This window comes from Protopterus annectens, chromosome 8.part0 (assembly GCF_019279795.1).
Source record: "Protopterus annectens isolate FY-2018-M chromosome 8.part0, PAN1.0, whole genome shotgun sequence".
Classification (NCBI taxonomy): Eukaryota; Metazoa; Chordata; order Ceratodontiformes; family Protopteridae; genus Protopterus; species Protopterus annectens.
In genome coordinates, this window is record NC_056741.1 from 841,305,152 (window position 1) to 841,322,866 (window position 17,715).

General features: G+C 42.2%; 1 protein-coding gene across 3 annotated transcripts in view; it reads right to left on the reverse strand.

Annotated features, from left to right (window-relative positions):
- Positions 1-17,715, reverse strand: part of EMD (emerin) — a 1,082,425-nt gene that overhangs the window by 739,780 nt on the left and 324,930 nt on the right. For all 3 annotated transcript variants that reach the window (XM_044080328.1, XM_044080330.1, XM_044080331.1), the window contains exon 3: positions 3,243-3,332. In XM_044080328.1, the coding sequence (XP_043936263.1) occupies positions 3,243-3,332 (90 nt within the window). The remainder of the gene's footprint in view (positions 1-3,242; positions 3,333-17,715) is intronic.

A 17,715-nucleotide genomic window follows, 5' to 3' on the forward strand; every position in this document is an offset into this window, starting at 1 on the left:
GGCAAGAAAAACTGAAGAAAACGGTGTCGGATGCATCTTTTATACCCCTGGCGCACTGATGTCAGGGAAGAGGCAACAGCAACCGACACCGGACCTAGACTTTGGAATTCAGGCCGACTGAGGGTAACCTGCCAGCAGGATAACCCAAGTGTAATGACTGCAACAGTGAAATACAAAGAACATCAGGCAGCTAACTTCTTCCTTTTCCATCTCCAGGTGGACAAGCTGAAATGCTGGCAGTACTTGTTTTCTTCCTTGTCCAGGCACAAGCAACAGTGCAGTGTGCATCCTAGCTTATGATACAGTCATCACTTTGAAGACAAACATTTAGCCATAAATTATGAATACTTTTATGCAGTAACTGAGATGAGAACTCTACAAGCTGTAGAAAAGAACTGAGCAGAGCTGAGGGTAGAATATGTTCTTTTGTGCAGGAATGAAAGAAAAACAGCTGAAATGAGTACAGTGGAAAAGGATATTCCATAGGTTACAAGGTGTAAAACAGCAATGGTAGGAACCTGCTCAAATTAAAGTGCATGCAAATAAGCACATAATGAGATGTAAACGAGAAATTCTTTGCAAACAAGCAACATGGAATATGCAAATGTAGAAGGCTAACATGATGAAGTCTGCACCCATCTAGTTTTAACACATACGATAGGTAGAGTGCCAGCAATAGCTAAAAAGTGATTGCTGGTAGATGCCTTTGGAGCCAGCAATGACAATGCTGGCCTCCATGTCCACTCATGCTGACAGACAATATAGACATTAACTCATATACCAATATCTGACAGATCAGATGTCACCCACAAGTGGAATCAACTAGTATGCCTATTCCTGTAGACAGGAAGGAATGTGCATCATTCACCATCTTAATTATAAGGTCCTTCCAGCAACCTAAGGAAGACACAGTATATCTAAGGCCTCTGCCTTATAAATGCTGGTCCAATTCTCTGGCATCATGCTAACAGATGTGAAGGAGCACATCAGGTTCTCAGGGACAGCACAGAAAAAACACCACCACAAAAGCATTATTTATTTTATTTATTATTTATTTATTTATTTTACATTTGTTGACCGGGCTAGTCTAACTGGATACCTGTCCATTTTCAGTAGAGGCCCGGGGAGAAAAGCTCCAAGCATGAAAAGTGACAACGTTAACAATATATAAAAAGACATGCAAAATCACAATACAAAGGCAGTATTGGTCAAAAGAAAAAAAATTATAATAATAAAATTATAAACTTTAAAAATTATACTAAAAAAATGATACTAAACACAATAGTATGCATGAGCAAGACCCAATAAAGAGAGAAAAGCCCTTATATTTTATCCTCTTACTATGAATAAAAGAGTAGTAACTAGATTTGGAGGAATAAGTTAGAGGAGTAGGGAAAGGGGGTAAGAGTAGGAAAGGGAACATATTAGTCTAGGTTAGCACATGGACAAAGCCAATGAGTTTTAAGATGTTCTTTCAGATGTTTTTTTAAATAGAGAAGTAGAAGCAAGGGTTGATAAATCAAAAGGAAGATGATTCCAGTTTTTACCTGCTGTGTTTGAGAAAAGTGAGTCACCAGCTTTGTTGTTGGATTTAATCGAGGAGACTAGGAGCTTATTAGCAGAGCGTAGTGTAGCTAGATTTTTATATGGTATAAACAGATTAGTGAGGATAGGGGCGTTGTTGGGGTGGTATAGGATCTTTTGAGTGATAAGTAATTGTTGACAGAGTATAAGGTTCTGCAGTTCTAGCCATTCAAGTTGTTTGAGGTTGAGGCAGTGATGAGTTTTAAAGGGGGAGCATGTAATGAGTCTAGCTATGCTATTATAACAGGTGGAAAGTTTGGAGAGGTTGTTTTTAGATAGATTAGTATATATAGCAGAGGCATAGAAAAGGGTAGAAATGAGGTGGGTCTGGGCAATACTTTTCCTGGCAGTAGGGGTAAGGAAGGGTTTAATTCTATAGAGGGTACCAAGTTTCTTGTTAAATGATTTTATGGTGGAGTTGATGTGGTCATCATAGTTGAGACGATTATCAATTGTTACACCTAGTAGGTGAGTTGTAGTATCTGGGGTTATATATTGGTAGCATTGTTAGAGATTATAGAGAAGAATGGATTAGGTGATTTAAGAGTTGGAGTAAATAGCAGTAGTTTTGCTTTTTTGCGGTTTAGGAGGAGGTAGTGTTGCATGAACCAGTTTTCAACATTATGAAAAACAGTTTGGGTGAGGGACTGGAGAGTGGCTATATTCTTAGCTGTACAGATTAAGGTGGAATCATCTGCATATTGAATGCAGGTGGCTTGAGGTATGTTCATGTGTAGATCGTTGATAAATAAGGAAAAAAGAAGGGGACCCAAGATAGAGCCTTGGGGTACCCCAATATTTACTGGAAGTAATGTAATGTAGACAGATTGTTATCCCAAAGTACTGCTTGCTGTCTATTTTATGGAATATGCTTTCCTGAGGCCTTGGGCACCTCAGACTTTCCTGAGGCCTTGGGCACCTCAGACTGCACCAATGTTGCTACTAAGGCTTCACCTGCTCCTTACAGACAAACAGTAAGGGCTACCACTACCTAAGCTACCAGGCAAGTGTGTAATATCTAGAGCATTACCTTTAATGTGTCCAGCCATTTTACATAATGCATACATTTGGCACACATCTGACCTACACCCATGGTCCCTACAAGGGGACTTCTCACAGTTGGTAAGTGCAAACATACATCACATGGAATGGCTAACGAATGCAGGTAGCATGCCATATAATGTTTCTTGTGTGTCATAAGCAATGCTGAATATGCCCTTGAGCAACAAATAATGACCCCATTCTCAATCCGCAAATAATTACAGAAATGTCAAAAACACAGTTCATACTAAAACCTGCAGACAAAACATGCCACTTTTTGGGTTTATATGGTCAGCTACACCATCCACATATACAGCTCAGTCTCATTTACTGTATCCACTTACACATGGGCAAGCAATTTGGAGGTTTTCTACTTCTCGTATAGGTTTTTGCTGACCATTCAATTCCTTCCACATTACAAAAACAAAGGGAAGCAATGTTTGCTGTCTCTTAATCCCTTTTACAATGTGTCACAATTGTGAAGAGCAGTTAAGACTAATTAACATCTTTAATTTGAAGGAAGCTGATGCAAAAACATTTCTGATTATAGCACTACTTCCACAAGTAAATCAAGGAACATTCAAAGCGAAGTAAAATATGCCATATTAGCTTCTCACCCTCTGATGCTTTGCTTTTCTCCCTCAGTGAAGATTTGGTTCCACTTATAATTTCAGTCAGTTTCTTCTCATACAGGGACCTTGTTGTTTCTATCAATTCAAAAACATAAAAATATTCATTACTGTAAGCAGCAAAAGTGGTATGCTAATTTCTCCAGCTCATAGTTCAAGCAGCAAAGAAAGAATCTAAAATGCTGCCTGTAAATGACACACAACACTACAGGTGACAATGTTTCTACTCATGTTCAGGAGGCATATTACAAAAACTGCAACACAATACTGGTTTCTAAATTCCCACTACATACAGAATTACAGTTTCTAAAACACAGTGGCCACCATCTCCCCTATCCAGGAAATGGGCAGGGGCGGCTCATGCTATTGGGCTGCAGGACTGCAGCCCCGCCCAGCTGTACAAAAGAAAGAAAAACAAAAAGAAAGAATAACTAAAACAATAAACACAACTCCCAGAACTCACACATGCGCACTCGCGGCATTTTCCCGTGTCCGGACTGCTACTGAACCAGTCCAGAGCATGCGCACAGAATCTGGACCGCTGGTGAGACAGTCTGGATTAGGAAGACAGCCTGCAACAACAAAGATCCCAGAAGTCTTGCATAGACTGGAAGAGGACAGGACTGACACCCCCTCGTGGGGATTTCGTTTTGAAACTGGGAGCGTGGCTGGCTGGAATTAACAAAGCTGCAGCTATTGGACTGAAAATCTGCAGGTACTTGTTTAGGGTGTGTGCATGTGCGTGTGTGTGTAAAATGTCCCCGTAGCTAGAAAGAAGTCAGGAAATATACCTGGTGGTTAGACTCAAACCCTGTACCTTGGGAGTACATAGCAAGACCTTGAATTCCCTACCCACCATCACTTGTGAAATTTTTGCCTCATATTTTTGCTCTTTTCCTCCTAAAATCTGTGTTTTTTATGGATTTTTGAATTCACTAAATAATGACAGGCATCTGAATTTCAACTTCATATTCTTCAGAAAGTACATGGTAACACAAAGCCTTTTATTCTAGCAATTTTCTGTTTGTAAGATCAATATTTGAACTTTGTCACTATTTTTGGGGCTGCATTCCCTCATTATTGGCTTTGTCCAAGTTTTTTTGTGCTAACAGGTTGAGAGCTATGGTGAGAACTGAATACATCTGGGGGCTGTATTTCCCCATTATTGGCTTTGTGTGTGTGTGTGTGTGTGTGTGTGTGTGTGTGTGTGTGTGTGTGTGTGTGTGTGTGTGTGTGTGTGTGTGTGTGTGACTGTAGGAGTGTGTGCACATGTACATGGCATGCACGTGCGTATGGGTGTATGTCTGCAGGTGTACTTGGTGTTCATGAAAGAGACTGCCAACTTCACATGTAGGCCATTAGGAACATTCCTTTTTTCAAGATGTTGAGAGCTATGGTGAGAAATGAATTCATGAAATGATAGCTATTTAAGTTTCAGTCTGCCTGTCTTTCAAGAAACAGCTGATTTGGCATAGTGGTATGTTGCTCTGACTGTAGTGCACAGGGTCCCGTGTTCAAGACTTGGCAGTGAAATGCATGGTGGTAACATCATTTTATTCCAGCAACTTTCCAAGATTATGCAAGCAATGTATAAAATCTGTCCCTAGTTTTGGGGCTTTTGTCCCCCCAAATAATGTTTGGCTTTTTCCAGATTTCTTGTGCTTCAAAGTTGAGAGATACAGTTGGGCACTGAGTGCATTTTACAAGGAACTGAGAGCTTGAAAAGAAGTTTAGTGCTGCTTATGCTGTGTCTGCTTCCATTGTTAATAGCACAACAGGTAGTGTACTTGCTTTTGATGCAGAAGACTGTGGGTTCTGCTCTCACAGTATATAGATGCATTATTAATACTGTACTGTGTTGTGTTTTTAAAGGGGGTGGATGCTGCAGTCCTGAGAATGTCCTCTTTGGCAGAGACACTTAGTAACGATGAACCTGTTATCAGTTTGCAATCCATTCCCTACTGCTATATTACTAGCTTAGCATTTTTAATGTAACATAGGTAATTTATTCCTCAACAGCAACAGACACTTTATTTGTAGATGAAACAATGAAATATAAAGTTCTGTGCTAGCAGCAACCACATTAGTTACAGATCTCTTTAATGTGGAATTATTTAGATGACTTTTACTTCTGCAGAGATTGTGCATATTTACTGATACTGGTGGACTGTAGACGTTTGAGCAGACTTTTATGATGGAAATGTTCTGAATTGGGCAGTTTTGCCATTATTGGTGCATACATTTTGTTTCATTGTTTACTGCAAAAATGTTCAAAACAATAAATTTAAAATGCTAACAACTGTACTGTATTATACAAGGAATATAATTTAATACAATCAGGAAGGTGCATCAAAGAACACATGTATGTTTCCTGTGCAAGGGACCTATGATTTGAAAACAGCCCAAAGTTAATCATTATCTGCCACTGGCCAGATATATTTTCTTTGAATGTGGGTTTCGATGCTGTTTCAAGGGCAGAGAAGTTTTAATGGTAAGTCTATTCTCATTGTGAAACTGCATTGCTTTTACAGATGTCTATTAGTGTTTGTGCTGTAAAATGTAAAATAAAACTTTTAAATGAAATCCAAAATCACCGTAGAAGTAATGCAGTATGCACATTACAGTGTCTATGGTAAATGGGGCGAAATAGCCAAGTAATGGGAAAGTGGAATAGCTGCAGGGGGGAAGCCCCATTCGCCCATGATTTTTTGAGGGGGGGGGGGGCGGCAAACTCAGCCCCGGCTGAACCATACCTCTCAACTGTCCAGATTTTTGCAGAATGAATAGATTTTTGCTTCTTATTTTTGGTTTGTTCCTCATGACATTTGTGGTTTTCTGGCAAATCATTTAAGAATGAAGTCACTAAATAATGACAGACTGAGTTTCAGACTTCATACCCTTCAGAAAAATGCAAGCTAAAGCAAGACCTGTTATTCTGTCAACTAAGTTTATACAAGAGCAATTTTTAGTACTGTTTTTGTATGTTCCCCCAATATATCTGGCCTTGTCCAGATTTCCTGCGTTAAGAGGTTGAGAGGTACAAGCAAATAAATCACTTTATAGAATTAGGGCGTCTATCACGTTATCGAAATCTTACTACAGCGAATCAATAAAGGTCGAACTTTACTGATTGAAGTAGTAAAATATCAAATAACGTAAAAAACCTAGCGTAGGCGGGGGGGCAAGACTCCCTGTGCCACCCCACCCCCCTACTTAAATATACCAACTCCGAGACCGCACTACATTGAGGTAAACAGAAATCTCCCCCTTATGGAGATTTCCATTTACCTGCGCGATGTTCTGAACTTCGACATTGTTGTCCTGACAATATCATATTCGATATTGTCAGCTTACGACAAGGTGAAGTAGACCCAAATTAGGTATATCCAAGCCTCTCAACTGTACCTGATTTTGGCTCAGAATGTTGTTCCCTCCTAATAGTCCCTCTGCAAAATGGCAAATTTGGAAGAAAACATGGAGGGTTTACAATTAATAAATAATTGCAATAATCAGAGTAATAGATTACTTTTAATTTTAGAAATGCATACAGATTCTCTTTTGTCAGCTGCTCAAGTTAACAGTACTACTATTAAAAATGTATCCCTTCTTTGACATGTTCCCAGCTATATTGTGTGGCTATTTTATATTTTTGCATCATATTTTTGGTCCATTTTTCATAAAATTGTGGTTTTCTGGCAAATTTGTGGCAAATAATTAAAGAGTGAAGTTAGAAAATAATGACAGACATTTGAGTTTCAGATTTCATACCCTTCAGAGAATTCATATTATGCAAGACTTACAATTCTATTATGTTTCTAAGTTTATAAGAGCAATATTTAAAAAATGCCCTTATTTTTGGGCCTTTGTCCCACTTCTTTGTATGGCTTTGTCCATATTTCTTGCTCTGAGGTTGAGATGTATGACAAATGCGTCAGGGCCATCACTGTCAGCCAGAGACATTTCAAATTGTGACATACTTGTTGCACCCACTCCCCCACGTAGTGACTCTGGATGTGTCCAGGTAAGGCAAGCAGCAGTTATGCAGTGCAAGTTTGCAGAGTATCCTCCCATCCAAGGTAGACACAAGTACTACAGTGGCTTTTCATCTGTCCTTGATTTTGTAGAATGTTCTGGTTTTCTATCATATTTTTATACTGTTGATTTATGTTTTTGCTTATTCAGAAAATGCATGTTGTTGCAGAGCCTGTTGCTCTGTGTTTAAGTAGCAGTGCTTTAATGATCATTAGGTAAGCTTGTCTGAGACTGTAAGATGCAAGTAAGCTTTAATAAGCATATTGTTAAAGAATTACCAACACTGAAAGCCTTTTTGTTGTTGCCATGCAGAGAATATTTACATAACTAGACTGCATACAAGCCTTAGTTATTGAAATGCATATGACAGTATTTGTAATAAAGTACAGGATTACAATATTTTCAGAAGCTCATTACATTTGTTGGAGACTTGCAGTCATCTTTGCAGGCTTTACCCGTAAAGTAAACAGAATGCCAATCTATAATGTGTGGTACATAATCTGTGCAGGCATCCTTTAAGCAATTTATCTTGAGCTTGTTTCTTGTTTGCTGTTCATTTTTTACTTTGATCATGTTTTCCCCATGAAACAAGTAGATAGTTGTTGTTAGGCAGCAGGTCTTTTTTGGCTAAGAAACATTTTTACAAGTGGGCGTATCACAGAGATCAATATTTTCAGCATGTTACGTGGTACTTTTATAAAGTTGAACATAAACTATAATTAGAACTGCAGTGCTGCTTGTTTTTTATACCTGGCATCCCAATAATGTATTTAAAAAGTAATTTCTTTTTTCATGCCTGACAACCGTTTTGTTTCCATCTAGATATTAAGCAATCTGTCATGTAGCCAATGCACTGAAATATTTTTTTTCTTCTACAATTCATTTGTCTTGATTGGACTCTCATAATGATGGTTTGGCAACCAGGGCAGCGTATTTAAAGACCCATTTTTTTGCATTTTTTAGCATAGCCCCACCCCTTTCTAGTTGACCACACCCATTCATCAGTCTCCTGCAGCTCCCCCTTTGATACAAAGCCATCAACCGCCTCTGGAAATGGGTATATGTAAACAAACATTTGTATATTTAGAAACAAAACAGCCTGGTTAAACATTCTAAGAAAAATGTAAACACAAACTGTTTTCTTATTAGTTGAGCAATCTGGTGGGCAAGAGATCATATCAGCTTGATGATCAGTTTTGAATTCTCACTAATAATTTATTAATTTAACAATGCTACTATAAGGAGTTACTTATGCGACAATTGCATTTAATCAGACATCCCTAAACATATTTCATGCTATCAAATTTCATAGACAATTGCATATACAACAAATAACTCAACAATTGTTTCTGCAAGGGAGGCAAGCCCCCCTGCACTCCCCTTACTTAAATATACTAACTCCATGGTTGTACAGCCATGAAGAGAGAGAAAACCATACAGAGAATCACTGCTGGTGCACAAACACATAATTCCAGAGATGGGGGTATGTCATGAGGATGGCACTGGCAATGTGCAAATGGTCTTCTAAACTAGTCTGCTTGCAATTCCTATGATACAAAAAAGCTAAACCACACTAGCAGAGACTGATTATAGCCTTCTACAATTTTTCTATGAACTATAATTCCATGAAATTTGCTTTCAGAAAAATGAGTTTTCAGTGTACAGTAAGCTCTCAGTTAACCGAACTCAAGCAACCACCAAAAATTATCAAACCAATCCAATACAATTTTCATGTGTTGAACTTAGTTTCCCCCCCACAGAAAAATACCTTACATTTTTAGAGTTTTAATAAGGAAGGCAAGAATAAATTCCCTCTCCCTCCCAACCTGAGAACAACCCAAACCAAACAAATAGTTTAGGGTACAGTATTAGACATCTCTTTTTTTAACAGTAACTCTCAAGCAACCAGAAACTACATTTATCCGGCAACTACCCATCTCTATGGCTGTCGGTTAACTGAGAATTTACTGTACTACTTTAAGGATCTGTGATTCAGAGAAAACATCTAATGAATTATGAATTGAAAGGTAACCATTTAACATTCTCATTAAATCACTCAACTTTTAAACTGTCACAATAAAGGTCCTTTCAATTTTACTTTGGTGGCTTAAAAAGTTCAGCTTTCTTTGGCCAACACTTGTTCTAGCTTCTGCCCACCTAAACATCCAAAGTAACATTTCTAAAATGTAAACCTCTTCCCAAGATACAGTACATGCACACAGTTTTACAAATATACTACCCACGGTTAATGAAGCAAAAGGGGAATAACTGTATGGATCACACACAAAAATCAGCCCAGCACATACATGTGCAGAAATACTTAATGGCTCCACTAAGATAAAATGTAAACAAGGTTTGCTCAACAAGTCAACTTCATGAGTGTAATGAAATATTAAACTGTTACAACAGTCAAAAGAAGTTATGTATTCACCATAATGTTCCATCAGAGTTGTTGCTTTTCATTTGTCTTCAACCTGTGGGACTCGGATCCCGAGCGAATCTGACTTGGCCGCCTTTTACTAGCATGAGATCTGAGCTCCAAGCTCCTCCCCTACCCATAATGCCCTGCCTTCTTCCTCCCCTCAAAGTTTGCTGCCCCCTATAGCATCTCGCCTGACTTAATGACTTACCCCTTGGAAACATTAACCAGAGAATAACTTAAGAAATTATCAGATATGCCAAAAAAAGGCAATGTCTCTTCCAGCCAGATAACTACACAGCCCACGTAAGGCAGGGGGAAGGAGGAAGGGATGGTTGAAGACAAATGAAAAGCAATACCTCCGATGGAATGTTATGGAAGTATATAACTTCTTTATCTGAAGTTGTTATCATTTGGTCTTCAACCTGTGGGACAGAGTCCCCAGCTACCAAAAACATAGGAGGCCCTCATGGAAGGATATTCTGGAGTCAAACGATGCCCTGCTTCTGGATAGAAGGTCCAACTTGTAATGGGAAATGAAAGCTATGTGAAGATGCCCAGGTAGCCGCAGAGCAAATGTCATCCAAAGAAACTCTGGACCAAAAGACAGCAGAAGAGCCACAGACCTAGCAGAATGCACCTTAACGTGACCTGGCAGAGATAATACTTTGGTTGAATACGTCAGGAGTATGCATTGGGAGATCCAATGAGCAACGGTGAACTTCGATACAGGTTTCCCTAAAAAGGGCTTAGAGTACGAGACAAAAAGTTGATCAGACTTGCAAAAAGCCTTTGTTCTGTGCAAATAAAACCGTAATGGTCTTATGAACATCTAGCAGGTGTAAGTTATACTCTCCCTTACTCTGAAAGTTCGGAAAGAAAACTGGGAGATTGATAACCTGATTAATGTTTGATTCCAAGGCCACTTTCGGAAGGAAGGATTAGTGCAAAAGGATACCCTGTCATTATGGAAGATCAGACAAGGAGGCTTAATCGATAAGGCTTGAAGCTCAGACTTTTTCTTAGCTGAAGTAACAGCAGGAAGGCTGTCTTCCAAGACAGGAACTGCAGAGCCACCGAAGCAGCAGGTTCAAAAGGGGGAATAAACTAAGGCTTGGAGGACCAATCTAAGGTCCCAAGGAGGCGTTGGGTCCTTGATTGGTGGCCTAAGAAGAAAAGTACCACTCAAAAAGGCTTTAGAGAGCTTAGAAGCAGTGCTTTTACTGTACTTGTGTTTCTACCTACTTTATTTTACTTTTGCATCATCTTAAAAGTACTCATTTGTATTTATTACTGCTTGGTGTAACTCATTCTAAGACTTTTGGTTTAAACACTTGGGCTTCAGACCAGTTGTTTTGCACTGAGAGGGTTTGTGGTCTGCACTGTAGTGGCAGAACAGGTAGCTTACATCCTTCTAGATTGGTAACTGCTGATTGAGGGCTCAGTGTCTGTTATTCTAAAAGTGTATTAATTCTGGTGATTGCCCATGGCTAGATGCAGGAGAAGGGCGAAACCAATGCTGTCTTTTTCCAAAAAGGGGGTCACCAGCAAGATTTTGGTTGCTCCTGCTGGATTTCTGGCAGGACCTTTTAGAGAATTGGGAAGGGGGGATGCATAGAGAAACATCCCATTCCAAGACAAAGAGAAAGCATCCACCTTCCATGCCAAGGGACCTGTGACGCTGGCACAAAACTTGGGAAGCTGTCTGTTTATGGGGGAGGCAGAGAGATCTACCCGAGGTATACCCAACTGATGGACCATGTCCAGAAACACATCCCTGTGTAACATCCATTTGTGGGATTGAGTCATGGACCTGCTGTGTGTGTCTGCCACAAAAATTTTGAGTAAAGGGAATGCAGACAACCTGAAGGGAGAGTTGACTCTGCAAGGCTAACTCCCAAGGCCTGTAAGGCCAGTCTGCACAGGAGATAAGACTTTGTCCCTTCCTATTTGCTGACATACCAGAGGACCGTGGTGTCTGCAAACCACCTCAGAACCCCTGGAGAAAGCATAGGGTTGAAAATTTGCAGGGCGAAAATCAAGGCCCTCATCTCCTAAATACTGATGGGTTCCCTTGTTTGGCCTGGAGACCAGACATCTCTGACCCTCCAGGATTCTAGTGATGCTCCCCATCCTAAGTCTGAAGCATCTGTGTGCAGTTCCTGGGTGGGGAGAGGTGGTTGTAAGGGTAGACTGGGGTTCCTTGCAACTTGAAGAATCCATTAGTTTAACTCCCTTTTCAAGCAAGGTAGGACCTGCTGTGTGTGTCTGCCACAAACTCCAGAGGACGTGTGTGTTGCATCCAATCTGTCCTCAAGAGCCACTGGAATTTTCTTAGGTGTAACTTGGCTAAAAAGAACATGGGGATAGTGGAGGCCATGAACCCCAAGAGGCGTAGAAACTCCCTGGCAGTCCGGGATTGGAGAAGCAGGAGGTCCTGGAAGTAGAAAGTTAGGGTCAGGACCTTTTCTGGAGGTAAGGAGGCTAGCATCCTGTCTGTCTGAATCCTACAGCCAAGAAAAATGTGCTCTTGGGAAGGGATCAGAGCAGATTTCCGATAATTGATCATGAACCCCAGACTCTCCAGGACAGGCACCATGAAAGAGAGGTTCTCCTGAAGGATGGCTGGAGATGGGGCCTGGAGAAGTAGGTTGTCTAGGTAAGGAAAAATCCGTATGCCCTGTAGTATGCAGTAGGCTATGACAGAAGCTAAGCATTTCGTGAAGACCCTCAGTGGCATAGACTAAACAAAGGGCAAGGCACAGAACTGAAAATGTGAGTAAGTAATTGAACCGAAGATGAATGGGGATATGAAGGTAGGCATCTTTGATATCTAAATCAGAGGAAGAAGGGTGGGTAATGTTAGCATACGAAAGGTGGGAACTTTCAGAAAGGTATTCAGATGGGAAAGGTCTAGAGTGGGCCTCCAAGGGCCATCCTTCCTGGGAACAAGGAATATCCTGGAGTAAAATCCTTTTCCAACTTGGGAGGGTGGTACTTCCTGAATAGTGCCTTGAGAAAGAAGACTGGATACAACCTGGGGGGGGAGTTCCAACTGTTCTTTTGAAGGTTGCGGAATACACCTAAAAGGGGTGGTCACACCATAAAATATCCATGTCGGATGATGGCTAGGATGAAAGAGTCCTGGGTTATCTGATTTCAAGCAAGGAGAGAGAGAGATATGAAGAGACGGAGGAGTTTAATGGGCCTGGAGGCGGGTAGTTACAGACTACCAGGCTTAGCCTGAAAGGGCTGTTTCTGGGTGAGAGTAGAAGAGGCAGATTTAGATGTAAATTATTTCCTAGGATCTCTTACCTTTGGAAGATTGGGGCCTGGCAGGCTGTCTGACAAAGGTAGTTTTGGTGGGATAATTCCTCTGAAACTTAGGGACGGGGGAAACAAAGATATGTTTTAGATCTTGCAGCTCCTTGCTGTTTTCTTGTAAAGATTTAAACAGTTCTGCAGCCAAGCTACTAAACACAGCCTTGTTGTCAAGAGAAGCATCCATGATATTTGCTTTAATATCATCAAGCAAATGCTGGAGTCTGAGCCATGAACACCTCCTCAAGACTGACCCCAATGCAGCTGCTCTAGCTGAGGCCTCCACTGCATCATAACTGCACTAGAGTGCCTTGTAACCTGGGTCAAGGAATTAAAAATGGAGGAGAGCTAAACCTTAGTGGGAGAATCAAGGAGCTCAGAAAGTAGCTTTCCTGCATCTGATAGAAGAGCCAAGGATTACTTGGCTATACAAGTTTGATAATTAATTGCCCTGAAGGCCAAAGTAGCAAAGGTATTGACCTTTTTCCCTATTCTCTCCATGACTTTGCTCTCCTTATTTAAAAGAAGCAAGGAGGTAGAAGGCGATGCCTTGTCTGCACAGACTGAAATGGTAGGAGGGTCTGCATAGGAACATTTGAAAAGGAATTTGAATTCCTCAGACACCTTATAAAATCTATCTGGGCGCTTGGTGGCTGGAGGCTGGGAATCAGGGCACTTTGAAGCAGCTGCAAAGGCATCTAAGAAGAACAGCAGAATGGGGAGGTGGCAGATGGAGAGGGGGAATCCATCTGTAGGAGGTAGTAGTACATTTTTTGGATGTCACATACCTTGCAGCAGTCCCACTTAAAGAACTCTCTCATCTTAAAGATCCCCAAAGGACATCACCTCCCTGGGGAATCAGTGCTATTAGATTCCTCTTCTGATGAGGCATAACCCAATGGGGAAGAAATCTGTGCTGAATAAGCCAAAGATCCATCTCCTGATGATTCCTCATCATCTGAGGAAACCTCCTCAGAAGTAGTCTTTAAAGGAGTAGAGGGAGGAAATGAAGACGGGAGAGAGGGAGCTGAGGTCTGTTGTAGCACCATAAAGATGTTGAAAAGGCCTGCCAATATGGTGGCTGTTCCTGGGGGGCAGGAGACACATGTTTAGCCTTGAACTTTTTCTTTTTTGGAACCTCCATGTAGTGGAAGGTGGATGTGCCAGACATTGTCCTGCACTCCACAATGTTGGTAGGCACATTCTCCCACACGATGATCTGGGTAAAACCACATGGGCCTTCAGTAACAATAAGCTGTGGCTCCCCCTATACCCAAGTCAGACACCTGCGATTCCCTCGAGGAAGTGCTGGTAGGGTCCTTCATGCCCACCACTCAGATACCAGTCAAAGGAATGTCTATAGACTCTGGAACTGCCTCCAGGCCCACATCAGCCTCGAGAGGTATGTCTGGATCAGAGGGAAAGTACAGTTGTGTACACTTACCATAAATGTAGATGTTCGAGCATACGTATTCACTGTTGCAGTCATCACACTTGAGTTATCTGCCTGCAGGTAGCCCTCAGTCAGCCTGAATACCATAGACTTAGTATTTCTGCGTCGGATGTCGTCGCTCCAGGACTGACGTCAGGTCGTCAGGGGGTATAAAAACAGGCAGCCGATCCCATTACATCAGTTTTTCTTCCCCCAAATGTCAACAGCCCCCCAAATAGGGAGCTAAGTTATGATGGGGGAAAACACCACCAGTAATAAGTAAATACCAATACCCCTGAAAGGGGTGAGTAAAAGGCATATAGAGGAGACAGAGAGAGAAACCAGGGGAGCTAGAGGGAGGGAAACCAGGACTGCAACGTAACATCTACACAACTGTACTATGTTCTTCGTGTTTCACTGTTGCATTCATCACACTTGGGTAGACTCCCACAGCTGAAGGATGGAGGCAGTCAAGAAGAGTTACGGCTGGCTAGAATACCTTGCACAACTGCTGTTGGAAAACCTGCCCTGGATTTGGAAAATATAGGCAGGTGGTAATGCTTGGTGAAGGCGTGTACAGAACGCCAGGTAGCAGCTTCCAGGATGTCCCTGGTAGGGACTTCCCTGAGAAATGCTGTAGAGGTAGATGTTGCCCAAGTGGAATGTGTTCTGACCCCCTGAGGGGTTGGTTTCCCATGGTGCTTATAGCAGAAATAGATGCAATGTGCTATCCATTTGGAAATTGTTTGTTATGAAATGGCCTTGCCCTCTGTCCCTGTTGCAAAGCTGACTAGTAACTGGTCAGATTCTCTAAAGGGCTTAGTCCTATCAAGGTAGAATCTGAGCTGTCTGTGCACGTCCAAGGAATGCAGGATCCTTTCCCCTTTGAGGATTAGGGAAGAAGGTTGGCAAATGGATGGACTGGTTGAGAGCCACACTGGACACCACTTTAGGCATAAAGGAAGGGTTAGTCCTGATGGAAACTCTGTTAGCATGGAAAATAATGAAGGGTTCCACAGCCATAAGTGCTTGTAGATCAGACACTATTCTAGCTGAAGTGATGGCCAGAAGCAAGGCTGTTTTCCAAGAGAGGAATTTTAACTCTGCTGACACTGCAGGTTCAAAGGGGGGGGGGGTGAGCTTTTCCAGTAAGTTAAGGTCCCAAGTAGTGGTGGGTGCTCTCCTTGGCAGTCTTAAGCTGTTTGCCCCTCTCAGGAACTGTTTGATAATAGGGTGTGAGAAGAGAGGTGGCTCAGTGTTGTAATGAGCCAAAATGGCTGAGGCATGTGCCTTAATGGAGGAGGAGGAGGACAGGTCTTTGTGGAGTAGATCTGCTAAGTAATACAGGATTAGAGGCAGGGAGGGCAGAGTTGTGTCCTCTCCTTTAGACTGAATCCAGGAGCAGTACCTTTTCCACTTATCAGCACAGGATTTTCTTGTACTTGGTCTTCTGGCTTCAAGAATGACGTCCAGCACCTGCTTGCTTAGGGTTGCTGGGGGAGAATTCAAGGAATAAGCCAGGCTGAAAGATTTAGGGTTTGCAGTTGAGGATGCAAAATCTGTCCCTCCTGCTGAGAGAGCAGGGTTGGGTTCTGATGTAGGTGCCAGGGTGGCACCGGTGGTCAGGCTGCGCAGGAGTGGGTATCAGTGCTGGCGGTCAGTCTGGGGCAACCAGAATTGTCTGTCCTGTCTTATTTTGAGTAAATACTCTTGGGAGAAGGGGCAGAGGTGAAAAGGATTGAGAGATTTACACACTGAAAAGATAGGGCCATCCACTTTCCAGGCCCTGCTGAGAGGATTCCTGGTACAGATTTTGCTGAGCTGGTAGTTGCAGGGGGAGGCAAACAGATCCACCTCTGGGTCCCCCATTTCTGAATCAGAAGGTTGAAGGTGCTGGGCTCTAATTGCCACTCATGTGAGTCCAGGAGATTTCTGCTTAAGTAGTCTGCCAGTGAGTTTTGTTTGCCTGGCAGGAATTGAGCTTGCAGATGGACTTGCATGTCCAAGGCCGTATTCCACAGGGCCATGGCTTACCTGCAGAGTGGGTACCCCCCCTGGCTTGTTGATGTACCACATAACTGTGTTGTTGTCTCTTTTTATTAGCAGTTGTCCTGGAGACAGTAGGGATCTGAAAGCTGTCAGGACGTGCTGTACAGCTAAGCATCTCTTTTTGTTTGATGTGCAGATGAATTTGACTTGGGCTCCAGTGGTCCTGAATGCATTTGCCGTCCATGTGTGCTCCCCAGGCATAGTCTGATGAGTCTGTGGTTAGGGTCTGGGCGGCGTGGGGTTGAGTAAATGGCCATCCACTGTTGTGGTTGCATGCTGCTGCCCACCAAAGAAACTCTGTCCTTAGACAGGGTATGATAGGAATGATGGTTTCCAGGTCCTGAGGATGTTGGCACCAAAGACGTTTTAAGTACCATTGAAGTTTCCTCATATGCAGTCTAGCATATGGAATTAGTAGGATGCATAAGGCCATGAACCCTAGGGCCAGCAGGATTTTCCTTCCGGATAGCTGGGTTCTGGGGGCCATTTGAGTAAAATAGTCTGTCAGATAGGCTTAGTGGGGAATGCCATCTGGGATGCTGTGTCCAAGCTTGCTACCAGGAATACAATCTTTTGACTGGGCACTAGTTTTGATTTCTTTTCGTTGATGGTGTACCCCAGGGATGTGAGAAGGTTCTTTACAAATGTCAGGTGCTGCAACAGCAATTCCTGACTGTCCGCCTGTATCAGGCAGTCGTCCAAGTACGAGTAAATTTGGATATTTCTCTGCCTGCAGTAAGCAATGGCTGGAGCCAGGCATTTTGTGAATACTCTGGGAGCAGTGGATAAGCCAAAGGGAAGCACAGACAACTGATAATGCATAGATCCGACCCTGAAACATAGATATTTCCTAAATGACTCCCTTATAAGGATGTACAGATAAGCTTCTTTTAAGTCTAAGGTGACTAACCAGGCATCCTTGGCTAGCACAGGTAGAAGCTGTTGCGAGGTGAGCATTTTGAATTTTGGTACCACCAGGAAGGTGTTGAGAAGTGAAAGATCCAGGATTGGGCGCCAAGAGCCCTCTTTTCTGGGTACCAGGAAAAGTCTGGAATAGAATCCTTGACCTATCGGTTCTGCCAGAACCAGCTGAATAGCCCTGATAGAGAGCAGGGATAGGACTTGGTTTTGTGCCTCTGCCCACTGGTTTGGAGGAACGTCTGGAAACCCTTTTGGGGTTGGCAGAGAGTGGAAGTAGAATTTGTACC